Below are 13,674 nucleotides of genomic sequence, written 5' to 3'. Positions count from 1 at the left end.
AAGCAACCAGATGGTTGAGTTGTTTAGCTTTCCGTAGACAATTAAAGTGGGGTAAGCCAATGGAAAGTGCCAAGGGTGTTGCTTTTGTGTCTCCTCCCAAAGATTAAGCAACACACACACACACACACTCACACACACACACACACACGAACTCCCTGAATGTAAGTCATCTTTGTCAGCAGGATACAAAAATAAAGTTTCCCTGAGTATCTTCAGCATGCTTTGATTGTACCATTTTGGAAATGTTTTGCTCAAAAAAAAAAATCAGATATTGGGCAGAGGGCCTGGCCCAGTTTGTGAAACCAAGATGAAAAAAACAAGAGAGCTATGGCCAGCTATCTCGTCTGTACAAATCTGGAGGAGTGCACAGGATTCATAAAGAAATATTAGAACCATATGTGGCAAGTGGATAGATTTATGTAAACATTCATTGTCTTAAAAATTGAAACAGTGCAGGAAAAACAAACAAACAAACAACTTTTCTTCCAAATTGGAATTAGTAGAAGTTTCTTAGGAAAAGAATAAATCAAGTCCTTTTGGATTGAATTGATTCCACTGACAACCCACACAGTACTGTTGGGTTCATTACATGTCAACAAAACGACAGCACTAAAATATAAGTGTTATCCTGGGAAAAATTCAACCTCAAGGCCTCCTAGTAACCCCCTCTGCTTTGCTACCCCAGACCACCTTACAAAGGGAGATCCCCAAACCCAGTGTTTGTTGGTATACAAAATAACTAACTACGGGAGGGGTGCAATAAAGTACCCAATAGTTTTGGGCCCTGGGGATGAATTCTGCTTACTGCACTCCACACTGCTGGAGTCTGTCAGGCCTGAAGGGCTTGGCTTTTCTCGCAGACTTTCTGTGCCTCACATAGAGCAACCAGACCCTTGGGCCACATCACCTGTCAGCACTGCCACAGTTTAACTGGGGCTCATCTGTGCACATCACAAACTAGCAAACTAACAGCGACCCCTGCTACAGACATTTGATTCTTACTTACTATTTCACTCTTCATTCTTGAGTTTTTAAATTTTATTAAAAAATTTTTTAATGTTTTTTTAATATATTTGAGAGAGCGAGAGCGAGAGAGAGATAGAGCATGAGAGGGAAGGGAAGGGGCAGAGAGAAACATAGAATCTGAAGCACGTTCCAGGCTCCAAGCTGTCAGGACAGAGCCCGATGGGGGGCTTGAACTAATGAACCGTGAGATCATGTCCTGAGCCAAAGTTGGCAGTTTAACCAATTGAGCCACCCAGGGGCCCCTTGATTTTTTTTTAGTGGTATGCAAGGGATCTGGGATTGAAACAATTCTGAGACATGTGACATCTATTATTTTATGATACTACTTAATTAATTCATAGCTCTGTATGAGATCAGAGAAATAGGGCAGACCCCTTCTTAGAGTGTCCCCTTTAATTCTGATATAAAGCAAGAGGAAACGTCTGGACAAATATAAGAGGAAGAAAAATAGAAAATGTTATTATTAGTTTGTACCAAAACTGCCTATTTGTAAGAAAAAAAAAATACTAATTTCATTGGTCAGTTTGAAAATGCCATATGAATTTGAAAATAAAGCAAAATAAATATAGCAAGTCAAATAATTATAGAACTCTTGGCTGACCTTTCACAAGAAGTGTTCAAAGAAGGATTTTTCAAATACTGTTTAAACCGGAGTTCAAAAGCCTGCCCTATGGTGCTGATGACATCTTGGGCCATTCCACTGCGGCATTCCAATATGTGGCAGGCTGCAAGTGAACGAACAGAAAGAAACTGTAATAAATTTTCAACAAGAAAAAGGTTATAACAAAGTCAAAATATTTCCAGAACATGAACTGGTGCTTGAAGAAAAGGGAGTAGGTTTATAAGCTCTCTTCAGCTCTGAAACAGCAGAAATGAATACCTCATATATCATTTGCATCAAAGAGAAAAATAACATTCATGGTTTACATTTAAATATGTCAAAACACTGACAGATTTTGGTCTCCAGACAGGTTTTTGGGGGCCCGCATTTTCATAAAACCAGATTGATCCTAACCAATAACATGACTCATGTTCAATGTTAGCTCTAGAATTCAATACCGGAGATGTTGAGGGCAGCAATTTGACAGGAAGATGAGGCTTGTGCTGTTGTCTTTGCAAAAATATAACTTTTCAAATCTCCTCCCCTCCCTCAAAGTGGGGGAATGAGCTGCTGGTGAAGGCAGGAGCTTTATAATACCCCTTTGCCTTGTCATTGCTATTTTTAAAAAATTTTTTAACATTCATTTATTTGGGGGGGGAGGGTAGAGGTAGAGAGAGAAGGAGGCACAGAATCTAAGCAGGCTCCAGGCTCCAAGCTGTCAGCACAGAGCCTGACTTGGGACTCGAACTCATGAACCACGAGAGCATGACCTGAGCCGAAGTCAGATGCTTAACTGACTGAGTCATCCAGGTGCCCTTGTCATTGCTATTTTTTTTTTAATTTTTTAATTTTTAGAGCATGTGTGAGCAGGGGAGGGGCAGAAAGAGGGAGGGACAAAGGATCCAAAAGTGGACTCTGCAGAGAGCAGAGAGCCCAAAGCAGGGTTCGAACTCACAAACCCTGAGATCATGACCTGAGTCTAAGTGTGACACTTAGCCAACTGAGTCAATCAGGTGCCCCATGTCATTGCTATTATAAAGCAGTGCTGGTATGATAACCCCTGTCTTCACAACCCTACTAAAGAACTATCTCCATTAAGCATTAAAAACAAGATTCTGTGATGATGGCATGGCCAGAAGATATTAAAATTTTTTTTTATCAGATACCTTCTCTGAGAATCTGGCACTGGGAAGAGGGGGATTTTCACAAGTAATGTAAAGAAATAAATTATGGAGGGGACAGCTGACAGAATATCACAAATGAGCAAATCTGCTGCTGCTACTACATAAAAACAGGAGTGAGTCTCTTATGTGGAGAGACTACAAATTCACCTCCCACCATATGAAATATCATTTTTGCTTTGGTGAGAGTATGGGGTCTTGCTTAGGGCCTGCAATATGGAGATTAAATTGAAATGGACATTTCATCAGAATGACTTATAGAGGCCGTAAGTCTCATGAGAAATAAAATCTTTACTATACATATTGGTTTGCATAGCCTGAAGAATGGAGGGATGAGAAAAGGCTTGATAACAGTTAAATATACACAAGAACATTGTAAAAACTGTTAGCTGTTCTCTGAGAAGAGCTTAAGCGAGTGTGTGGGGGATTAGAGTAGATGCCCAAGAAGCTTCCTGGGTCTCAGGAACTGTGGAGCCAACAGTGGGGCATCTTACTAAAAGGGACACCTGAGGGGAGAGGTGTCTTTTTGGAATGAGTTAACTGTGCTGACTTGGAAGCCTGGTTTTATGCTTTTGCATTCTCTTGGAAAAGACTTTGTATTTATGTAAAGTAAAAGGCAATTCATTTACATCTGACAGAATTTTCAAAGCCTGTAACAGTACACAATAGTAGTGTCTACAACGGTGTTTCTTTTCTTAGCTTTATGTTAATGATCATCCCAAGAAGGGGCATCGGTTAAGCCTCTGACTTTGGCTCAGGTCATGACCTCCCAGTTCGTGTGTCCAAGGCCAGCACTGGGCTCTGCACTGGCAGTGCAGAGCATACTTGGGATTCTCTCTCTCTCCCTCTCTCTGCCCCTCCCTGCCCTCTCTCTCAAAATAAATAAATTTAAAAAATAATAATCTCAAGGAATCTCAAATAATTCTCATTCCAGAATCGAGTTGACTTTTAAGGATTTAAATAAAATTTTTATAGGTTCTTTAATATGTTTATTTTTATTTATTTTTGAGAGAGAGAAAGAGCAAAGGAAAAGGAAGAGAGACAGACAGACAGACAGATGATCTGAAGCAGGCTCTGTAATAAGAGCTCAATACGGGGCTCCAGCTCATGAACCATGAGATCATGACCTGAGCTGAAGTCAGACACCTACAACTGAGCCACCCAGGTGCCCCAAATGAAATTTTTAGAAAGCATGTGTTTGTGTGTGCATGCATGTGTGTGTCGGAGGGGGAGGGTAGTATTACTAAATCGAACAATGCTAAGGTGTAATCTCTAAAAGAATTGTCATTACCATTTCTTAGAAGGTTATCCCTTTAAAGAAGCAACTTGGATTCTGATATAGACTTAGGAGCTAATTCTAGTTTTGAAAATCCGATTAAGGGGAGAAGAAGGGGAAAAATAGTTGGAGAGAGGGAGGGAGGCAAACCATGAGAGACTCTTGAATGCCAAAAACAAACTGAGGGCTGATGGGGGTGGCGGAGAGGGGAAGGGGGGTGATGGGCAAGGAGGAGGGCACTTGTAGGGATGAGCACTGGGTGTTATATGGAAACCAACTTGACAATAAACTATTTTTAAAAAAAAAGAAAGAAAATCCGATTAAGAACTTTTATAGATGAAGGCACCTGAGTGGCTCCGTCTGTTAACCATCCAACTTCAGCTCAGGTCATGATCTCATAGTTTGTGGGTTTGGGCCCCCTGTGGGGCTCTGTGCTGACAGCTCAGAGCCTGGAGCCTGCTTCAGATTCTGTCTCCCTTTCTCTTTATCCCTCCCCAATTCGCATGCTCTCTCTCTCTCTCAAAAATAAATTAAAAAAACATTTAAAAAATGAAAAAAAGAATGTCTATAGATGTATATCCTTTCCACCAAAGGAAAATGTTTGATCTATCTTTAGACTGCTATTTTAAATTGACCCTTCTTTCTCTCTGCAGTAGCTCCACACACGACCAACACATAAGAAGGTGTTTTAAAAATTGTGTTTGAAGGACTACATACTGATCGTCCTGAATCACATCAATAATTCTAGTGTGGGAAGTTGTCTTCAATTGCATTGAAATGACACCTTCGGTGATCCCTGCAGTGGGACAGCCATTGGGGGGGCGGGGGGGGGGGCGTGAAGCATTGCTTGGTTTACTCATGGAGACACACTTAAACCTGCAAAATGCCCTTGGAAATGTGCTCTCCAGCTGACCCAAGAGAAGTTGTGCTACATTATGATTAAAAAAGGTAATTCCCTTGAATTCTTTTGTTTTTCATCTCATAATTATCTGGTCCAATCAAAATGAAGTCAAGATCCCAAATCGTATCTAAACACAGAATACGATTTTTTCCATTTTATGTTTTTCTTAGATTCAAGAAGATGTCTAGAGATGAAAACAAGGAAGATGAGAGAGGCAGGAAATTCAAACACATACACACACACACACGCAGAAACATGAAAGTGTGTCTCCCTTAAAAGAAATGAGAAAACAAGAATGCTTAAAAGAACTCTGGAAAGATTCAGATTCAAGTTCCAAATTCCAATTATGCCATCATCTGCATGACCCTGAACAAGTGACTCTGCAGCAGTATCCTCACCTGCCAAGACAGGGCAGTGATTATTATTTTTTTAATGTTTACCTATTTTTGAGAGAGAGAGAAAGAGAGAGAGAATGATCAGGGGAGGGGCAGAGTGGGAGGGGGAGACACAGAATCCGAAGCCGGCTCCATGCTCTGAGCTGTCGGCACAGAGCCTGATGCGGGGCTCAAACTCACAGACTGCTAGGTCATGACCTGAGCTGAAGCTGGACACTCAACCAACTGAGCCACCCAGGCGCCCCAGGGCACTGATGATTTTTAAGTCCCTTGCTGCTTTAAGGAAATCCAAACTTCCATCTGTCACAGAAGCTTCAGTCTTTTGAGGAACAGGCATGTGGGTTCTTGTGGCATGTGGGTACTCAGGAACAAAGGACACAACCAAACCCACCAGCCATCCTGTACCACTTTTCACATCTCAAGTGTTCTTACTTCTCTCAACTCTTCCTATTCTGATACTCTGAGCATTTGGTCCTGTTCCTGGACTGACACTACCAACATGTTCTGCTTTGCTTTGGATGACCTCATTGCTGCCATGTTTTTTTTTGAGAAGATCAAACAGACAGCAAACAGTAGTGCCCATCATCATGTAAGGAATGACATTGGACAAAAAGGCTGACCCTGTGCAGATGTTCTGTACAGCCTCACTAGCTCCAGTGAACACACATGTTGTGATAATGCTGTTGTTGCTAGTCACCGACATGCCACTCTGAGAAAATGGTCTCGTTTCTTTTTGAGGTTGGTCATGGGCCAGAATAGGGATGGGCTTTGAATCAAACAGAGATGTGCCCATTTCCCAGTGATAGACCCACCTCCAGAAGCTTAGTTAAGCAGCCAGAATGGCCAAGAATTTAGCAACCTTTAGTTAACGGGAAGGTAGGAAGACAAGTATATAAAAAGTCCCAATTGCCAAAAAAGAATGTGACTTTCCAGTGACATGATAACTTTGCATGGAGGCCTGAGATGGAATCAGATGCGGATATGAGTTCTTTTCACTCCACCTCATAGCCAGACAGACCCATAACTCTACCTTTGGGTATCAGGTCCTATATTAAGGAGGATTTTTTAAAAATCTTAGATTTAAATTCTTCAATTTTTTGTCATTGGTTTCCTAATTGTATGTTCATGGACAAGAGGCTGAGAGCTATTCTTAAAGTATAACAGGCACTTCTTTACTCATTTTATATTTATTTTAATAGACCAGGGCTTTTTGTTTTGTTTCTGTTTTTTGTGTTTTTTTAAATAAAGTAGAAATTCAAAAGTGCAGCTTCTCAGGTCAACCACCAGATGGTGCTGTGGTACTTACGCAAGGAGTCTGTTCCCAGTTTAGGAAGCTTCCCAAAGCAGCAAGCCATCAGTCAATCCACAGTAAACTGATGTCACCAGGGCAGTAGTGCATATATTTTATAACCATAGCATAAATGTAAATAAATAGGCTAATTTAAATTACTTTTATGGTTGGGGCGCCTGGGTGGCTCAGTTGGTTGAGCATCTGACTTCAGCTCAGGTCATGATCTCATGTTCGTGGGTTCGAGTCCCGCGTCAGGCTCTGTGCTGACAGGCAGCTCAGAGCCTGGAGCCTGCCTCAGATTCTGTGTCTCCCTTCTCTCTCTGACCCTCCCCTGCTCATGCTGTCTCTCCCTCTCTCTCAGAAATAAATAAAACATTTTAAAAATTAAAAAAAAATAAACTACTTTTATGGTCTTAATAAAAATTTTTTTAACTTTCTTCAGAGACTGAAAACCATGGCCTTCCTATACCCAGATAACCTGGCTCCTTTTCACACACTAGATTCAGAGAAACTATGTAAACCTCCCTTGGACTACTACGCATTTGGAGGGAGAGGTGAAGAGAATACGCATTATGGGGAGAGCCGTATTAGTCCCTAAGTAAACTCAAAATATTCTTAGAGTGACTTACCTTTTCTACAGAAAAGGCCTTTTATAAAATGAGGACTTCACTAAAGGGTCCCAGTCGAGATGGAAAAATAAAGTAGCAACTGCCCTGACTTGAATCTACTAATGCTAAAAGCAAATCAGGCAAATGCGAGACAGTGGGAACATTCAGGGTTCTTAGAATGGAGCCTGGACTCCTCTGCCTGCCAGCCAGGCTCTTCCTCACCCCGGAGGTCCGGGGTGCCCTCACCCATCCACTGACATCATGCTTCCCAGGGGCACCTAGGGCCTGTGAACTGCCACAGTAAAAGACATTTTCCACCTTCACTCCCCCTCACTCCTGTTCAGTATGTGACTTTCTGGGGTGTCTTACTCCAAGGTGTCTTCTCCCAGAGAATTTTGCTCTTCCTCCTTCTCAGGTGATACTGATCTCCCGATTGTCTCTCGTCCTGCCTACTCCTCTGGCCCTTTATGGTCTCCTCTTACCACTCCCCGAGAGCCTCAGCCCTCTTCTTTCCCGGTTCCTCCTTACTCTTAGAGCTAGGAAGTGGCAGTGTTTCCCAACCTCCACCTGAAGGTCTGGTCTGCCTCTGTCTCTGTCTCTCCACCCCCACATTCCCATCCCCTCCATCTCTGCTCCCACCTTGCCCCCTCCCACACCCTGAGCTTCTCCTGCCTGCGGAACATGTTCCCCAACTGAACCAAACTCACTAGTAATTCTATAACAGCTTTTTTCTGGTTTCACTGTTTTCTTTATTTATTCAAGGATTTAGAACATTTTTTTCCTTTTTACAAATACAACAAATATTCATTGCAGCAGTTACAGAAAATAAAAAGGCACCAAGGAAAAAAATTATGTAAATCTCACTATCTAAAGATAACTACTATTAATATTTTGACATCTCTTTCTTACTAATCTTTCCAATCTTTCTTCTAACTATATCTTCCTACAAAAAATTACCTGGGGTCATGCTATACCCCTTATTTCACAATCTGCCTTTTGCACTAAATAACATTGTCAACATTTTCTCCGTGTCATTGTTCACGCTAACATTAGCTTTAAATTGTTGCATGGTAGTACATTCTATGGATTCATTTAAATAATTTGGCATTTATGAATATTAAATTAATTTTATTTTTTCTGTTACATAAATAACACATGACAGCAATCTTTATTGTTTCATCTTTGTACATGTCTTAATTATTTCCTTAGAAGTTAAATTGCTGGCTCAAAAGTATTTCCCTTTTTAAGTCTTTGGGTGCAAATTATCATCTTGCTCTTGAAAAAGTTCAGATCTATAGTCCTACCAGCATTGTTCCATTTTCAATATTTGAAATTTGAAGATGAAATATGAGGTCTATTTATAAGTTGATTGCTAACAAGGTAGCTAGTAAGCTTTTAAATTTTTTTTTAATGTTTCTTGGTACCTTGTAATGTTCTTTTGTACAGATGTGCTCAGGACCCCTAATTGATTTACTTGCTTATAAGCTGGCTAAACTTAGGAAAATGATCTCACTTTCTCAACTCCAGGGTTTGCTTTGGTAACAAAGGAATAAATTAATATCGACCTCCGAGAGTGGTTGTGAGGATGAAATGAGACAATGCCTACCACATGGTGGGCATGCAATAAATGGTAGATCTCCCTGCCCATTTCTCTAGTGGATTATCTTTTTCCAATTTGTCATAATCCCTGTTTCTTTAATGGCAACACCAGTCCAAATCACACAGAATGATGATGATGATGATGATGATGATGATGATGATGAAGATGATGATGATGATAGCTACCATTTATTGTATACTTACTATGAGCCAAATATGGAGGTATTTGCCTTGTAAATAATATCTCATTAAGTCCTCAGGAACATCTGATTTCTATTTTTTCATCAACCTTCATATCTAAATTGTTGCCAAGTTCCACTAGTTCCTATATTCGTCCAAACTGTCCCTACCTCCCCCAATGCAATGTAAACATTACCACTCCTGCCCAGGACTAATGAGATGTCCTCTAAATTGGACTCTACAATTCCAGGTGGCTTTCTGTCCTCTAGTATCATTTGCACAGATACAAATGCCCGAAAATATTATTTTGCAATTTCAGCAAAAAGGCAGAAACCAGAATAATGGTTATAAAGCTCAAAATCTTTAATGGCACGCCGTGGCCTTCTGGCCAGCATACAAAGCCCTCTACACTGTTTCTGACCTAACTCTTCGGCCATGGCTCCCCTACTTCTACTGCTTCCCTTCGCTGCGACCCCAGCCTTCCATACACACTCCCATACCACCCCAACACATAGCTGTGAGCTATCATTACAGGACTCTTTCACCTGGTCCTGTATTTATTTCTCCCACAAATCTTGACTGAGCTCCAGCTATGTTCCACACACTGTTGTCCAGGACCCCCTCCTTTTCCAGGCACATCTTACATGCCATGTGTCTCTCTCCTACTAAATGATGAGCCCAAGGCTAGTCAGGAATTCTTTTCCCCCCACAATGGTGACCTCAGTTCCTTTCATATTAGTGTGTAATTAATAATTATTTGTGAGCTTGAAAACTATGTCAGCACCTCTGTGCAGAGATTAAAGTCCAGGGGCTAAGGTGAGTGGAAAGGATTTAACACCACAGAGGTGTGCAAGTAGGGGGTATGTTGGCAACAGAGTGGCTTCTCACAGAAGTTTCTATAACTAAGATAAATAAGAAAGGGAACAGGGAGACTGGAAAAGGAGGCATAAGGAAGAGGAGATGCTAACTTAGTAATCCGAGAAAATTACCCTGTTTCTAAGTCATCTACCTTGTAGGTAGACCCATTCCCCTAAAGAAGAAAGCAAGCAACTGATTTGAATCTTTGAACTCCTCACCACTGCTTACTGAAGAGCGATGACATTCCTGAGCTGTTCAGGGACTGATGGTAAAGTTACCAAACATCTAGATTTCCTGCTCTATTTGTTCTTTCTCTCACCTTGTCTTTTCAGATTGAGAGAAAAGGCTTTGTTGTTCAGAGGCCTTCCCCAAAATAGCATGCAGTTACTCTTTCGGGAGACGCAGGCTTAACTAAAAGAGGTTGCTCTTTTCTGGTATCTTTTGTTGTATTTCATTCCTACACCCCCGTTCTCCTCACTAGTTCCTGTCTCTCCTACTCATCTTTGGTGATTATCCTTTCCTCTTTATACAGTTTACAATGAGCCAGTTGCAACCAAGGATTGTGTCGTACTTGTCACCTGTTTCTTCCTTTCCATGTCATCGAGCTGTGTTCTTTTGGCAAGCATTTACCGAGTATCTACTACATGCCAGGTTCTGTGTTAGCAGCTTGTCCTCATCATTTCTTTTCTTTTCATGTTTTATTTATTTTGAGAGAAAGAGACAGACAGACAGACAGACAGAGAGCATGAGAGAGAGAATCACAAGCAGGCTCCAAGCTGTTAGCACAGAGCCCGAGGCGCGGGATCGATCCCACAGACCATGAGATCATGACCTGAGCCAAAATCAAGAGTCAAAAGCTTAACCAACTGAGCCACTCAGGCCCCCTCTCATCATTTCATTGTTTACTGGAATAATAGCTCCCAAATAGACCCCCCTGCTTTATGTTTCTTTCTGAATCCATTCTGCTCCCAAATCAAACTTTGTGAAGCTCTGCTCTGTCAACAGCATTCTCCTCCCATTTGCTTGAAGATTAAGTCCCTATTTATCAGCTCTCTCCCATCTGCCCTCTGGATGCCTTTTAGACTTTTTTTTCTCCGTATCCAGTCTGCTTTCTAGTAAATACATTCTACTCATTTGTCTCCCCCAGTACATTTCCATCTTTGTTTCACCAGCTCTTTGAATTTCCAAATTCTCCTCCATGTGTACTTAATAAGCGTGTTGGGGCAAACTATCCCTGTGGTGGAGGAGGATGCCACCCTAATAGGTTCCAGTCAAGGAGAAGAAGCAACCTAAGACTCATCCTTACGAGGAATCTGAATGTCTCAGAATTAGGGACGAGAGGCAACAATAACCATGTCTGTCTAAAGAGGTCCAATGACTAAGGAACCTCAGGCCCTTCACCCAAAGTTTGACTGGGAGATGAGTTCTTTGGTAAACTTGGTAAATCCTGGGATGAGAAGTCCCAGCAACCTACTCTTCCATTCACTGAGATACTCAACAAAAACAGTTTTTTTGTTGCAACACCTATGTGCTTGGCTTTGTGGTAAGTGCTTTGGAAACAACAGTGAATGAGGTAAACATGTTCCTGGCCTCATGGAGGTTTCAGTAGAAAGGGAAGATGTTGAACACATTGACAAAATGGTAAGTAAAGTAACAAAAATGTGGATAAGTGCTAATAAGAAGAGACATAAAGTATTATGATGCAATAAGGTGGGATACACTACTGGAGATAGGAGGTGCGATCAGTCAGAGAAGGTCTCTCTGAAGACACTGAAGCTGAGATCCAAAATATGAGAAGAAGCCAAACACTCAAAATGACATGCCAGACTCTTAAACAGTAAAGGCACAGGCTCGACACACATATGTTTGTTGCATGCACATGTGCACATGTGTGTGCGCACGCGCACACACACACTTGCTGAGACCAATGCGGGCCAATAACCTCACTGGCTTGGGTCTCTATGTAGTTCATTCATCTACTGGGGATGCAGCGGCCAGCTCCTTCTATTATTATAACCAGAACAGCTTCTCTTTTGATTATACAAATAGGTAATAAGCCTTTTGGTGTAAGGGTCCCTCAGATGACTGGGATCTAAATCCCAGCTACATACTTTGCTCTGCTAGCAGTGCTATTTATTTCCAACTCAAATTCACAAAATATTTCTAGAGCCCAATACAGCACTCTAGTGATCCTCATCACCCTGTATATTGAAAAAAAAAAAACTGCTTGTTACATTTTAAAGTTGGTATAAACCAGCTCTTAAGAAAATCTAGAAGTTGCTTTCCATACCTCGTTGATTAACTGGATCTTTAGCTACGTAGGCAACATAGTCTGTGGTATCCTATAAAAAAAAAAGGGAAAATGATTGCATTTAAAATGAATGGATTGTACTATTGAAAGATAAGAGTACATTTAGCACATGATACTGAGGTAAGGACTTAAATACAAATGTTTCTATTTAAAGGCAAAAGGAAAGCATCCTAAAATAGAACATAAATATACCCTGGGTAGTTTAGCAATTGCGGGGTCCCGATTCTCTGCCCCTTGTAGAGAGAAGTTGAAAATTAAACATTTAAAGGCAGATTTAGTGATACTTACTAAGAATAAAAAAAAAAATCCAGATAGGGAATATATTGGTACATATATTCTTAAAAAATGGTAAGGGACCATGACTCTCTCTTTTATGGAAAGGTGAAATACCAGGGGTGACTCAGTCACAAAGGAGTCATAAACTGGGAGACGGCACCATGATTTCTCAGTTGCGCAGACAGACACCATGTATGTCAGAAAATAAGTCAATTAAAGAGACATATTAGTTTTTGTGGTTGTTAGCTTGCTCGAGTGCAGGGCAAGTTAACTTAAGAAATAAAGCAAAAATACAAAGCATTTTTATTTGATCATTATGTAGAAAGGAAAAAATCATTTTTGAAAACAAGAACCCATGAAAACTCTAAGGATTTCAAAAACAGGTGTTGCTGACGTTGTAAAAACAAACAAAAAGCCACTTGGTAATTCTGACTTTTATTGAAAACAGTAAACTGATGAATGATAAGATCTTAATAATTAAAGATGCTTTTTGTTATCTCAGTTCTCAGGGAAAAAAATACACACAACGCCATTTGCAGATTAGAAGTATGCCTCTCCAGAGGGAAGATGCAATCAACTGGCAGGAAATAAAAGCCCGTTTGTAATACCCTCAAGGACAATCACTTAATAACCCACAGTGAAACACACAGGAAGCAGCTCTCAGGGTCAGCATAACTTGTCTTCAGTTATTTTAAAAAATAACAAACACCTAAATAAATTTATCTTATGCTAAAAGATAGGATGTTTGAAATATCTTGTAAATAAATAAGGTCGTATCTGTGAGCTTTATTTTATATTAATGTAGAGGCAAAGCCACAGTTGCTGGGGGCTTGGCTGCTCTTTTTAAAATTGAAGCGATGGTACGATGCCAGCAACATGAGCTGGAGCTTTCAGTGATGGGAAAGAGGTTGTGGGACCTCATCCTCCAGACTGTCTCCAACAGTCTTAGAGTTCTAAAAGCAGATATAGTTCTTATATCTGGGAGAATCTAAAGAATGTTAAAAGTGAAGCCCAAATGGTGAAAAAATATATAAGAAAATATATTCCTGACATACTTGTAATGCATTTTTGAAAAAAAGAAAGTATATATAGATACAGAAGCATTACCAAGGACTGTCCTCAGGGCTGACAGGAGGAAGACAAGTAAACTTTGTTTTTCATTTAATGTTTT

At 40.6% G+C, this 13,674-nt stretch overlaps 1 protein-coding gene across 1 annotated transcript in view; it reads right to left on the bottom strand.

Annotated features, from left to right (window-relative positions):
- The window catches only part of SHC4 (SHC adaptor protein 4), a gene marked incomplete at its 5' end in the record, with an annotated part of 83,868 nt that overhangs the window by 25,043 nt on the left and 45,151 nt on the right, over nt 1-13,674 (bottom strand). Inside the window, 2 exons of the mRNA XM_039218056.1 lie at nt 1,628-1,751; nt 12,207-12,258. Of these exons, the coding sequence (XP_039073987.1) occupies nt 1,628-1,751; nt 12,207-12,258 (176 nt within the window). The remainder of the gene's footprint in view (nt 1-1,627; nt 1,752-12,206; nt 12,259-13,674) is intronic.

Source organism: Hyaena hyaena, unplaced genomic scaffold (assembly GCF_003009895.1).
Source record: "Hyaena hyaena isolate Hyena2069 unplaced genomic scaffold, ASM300989v1 scaffold_730, whole genome shotgun sequence".
Classification (NCBI taxonomy): Eukaryota; Metazoa; Chordata; class Mammalia; order Carnivora; family Hyaenidae; genus Hyaena; species Hyaena hyaena.
This window is presented reverse-complemented; position numbering and strand designations above follow the sequence as displayed.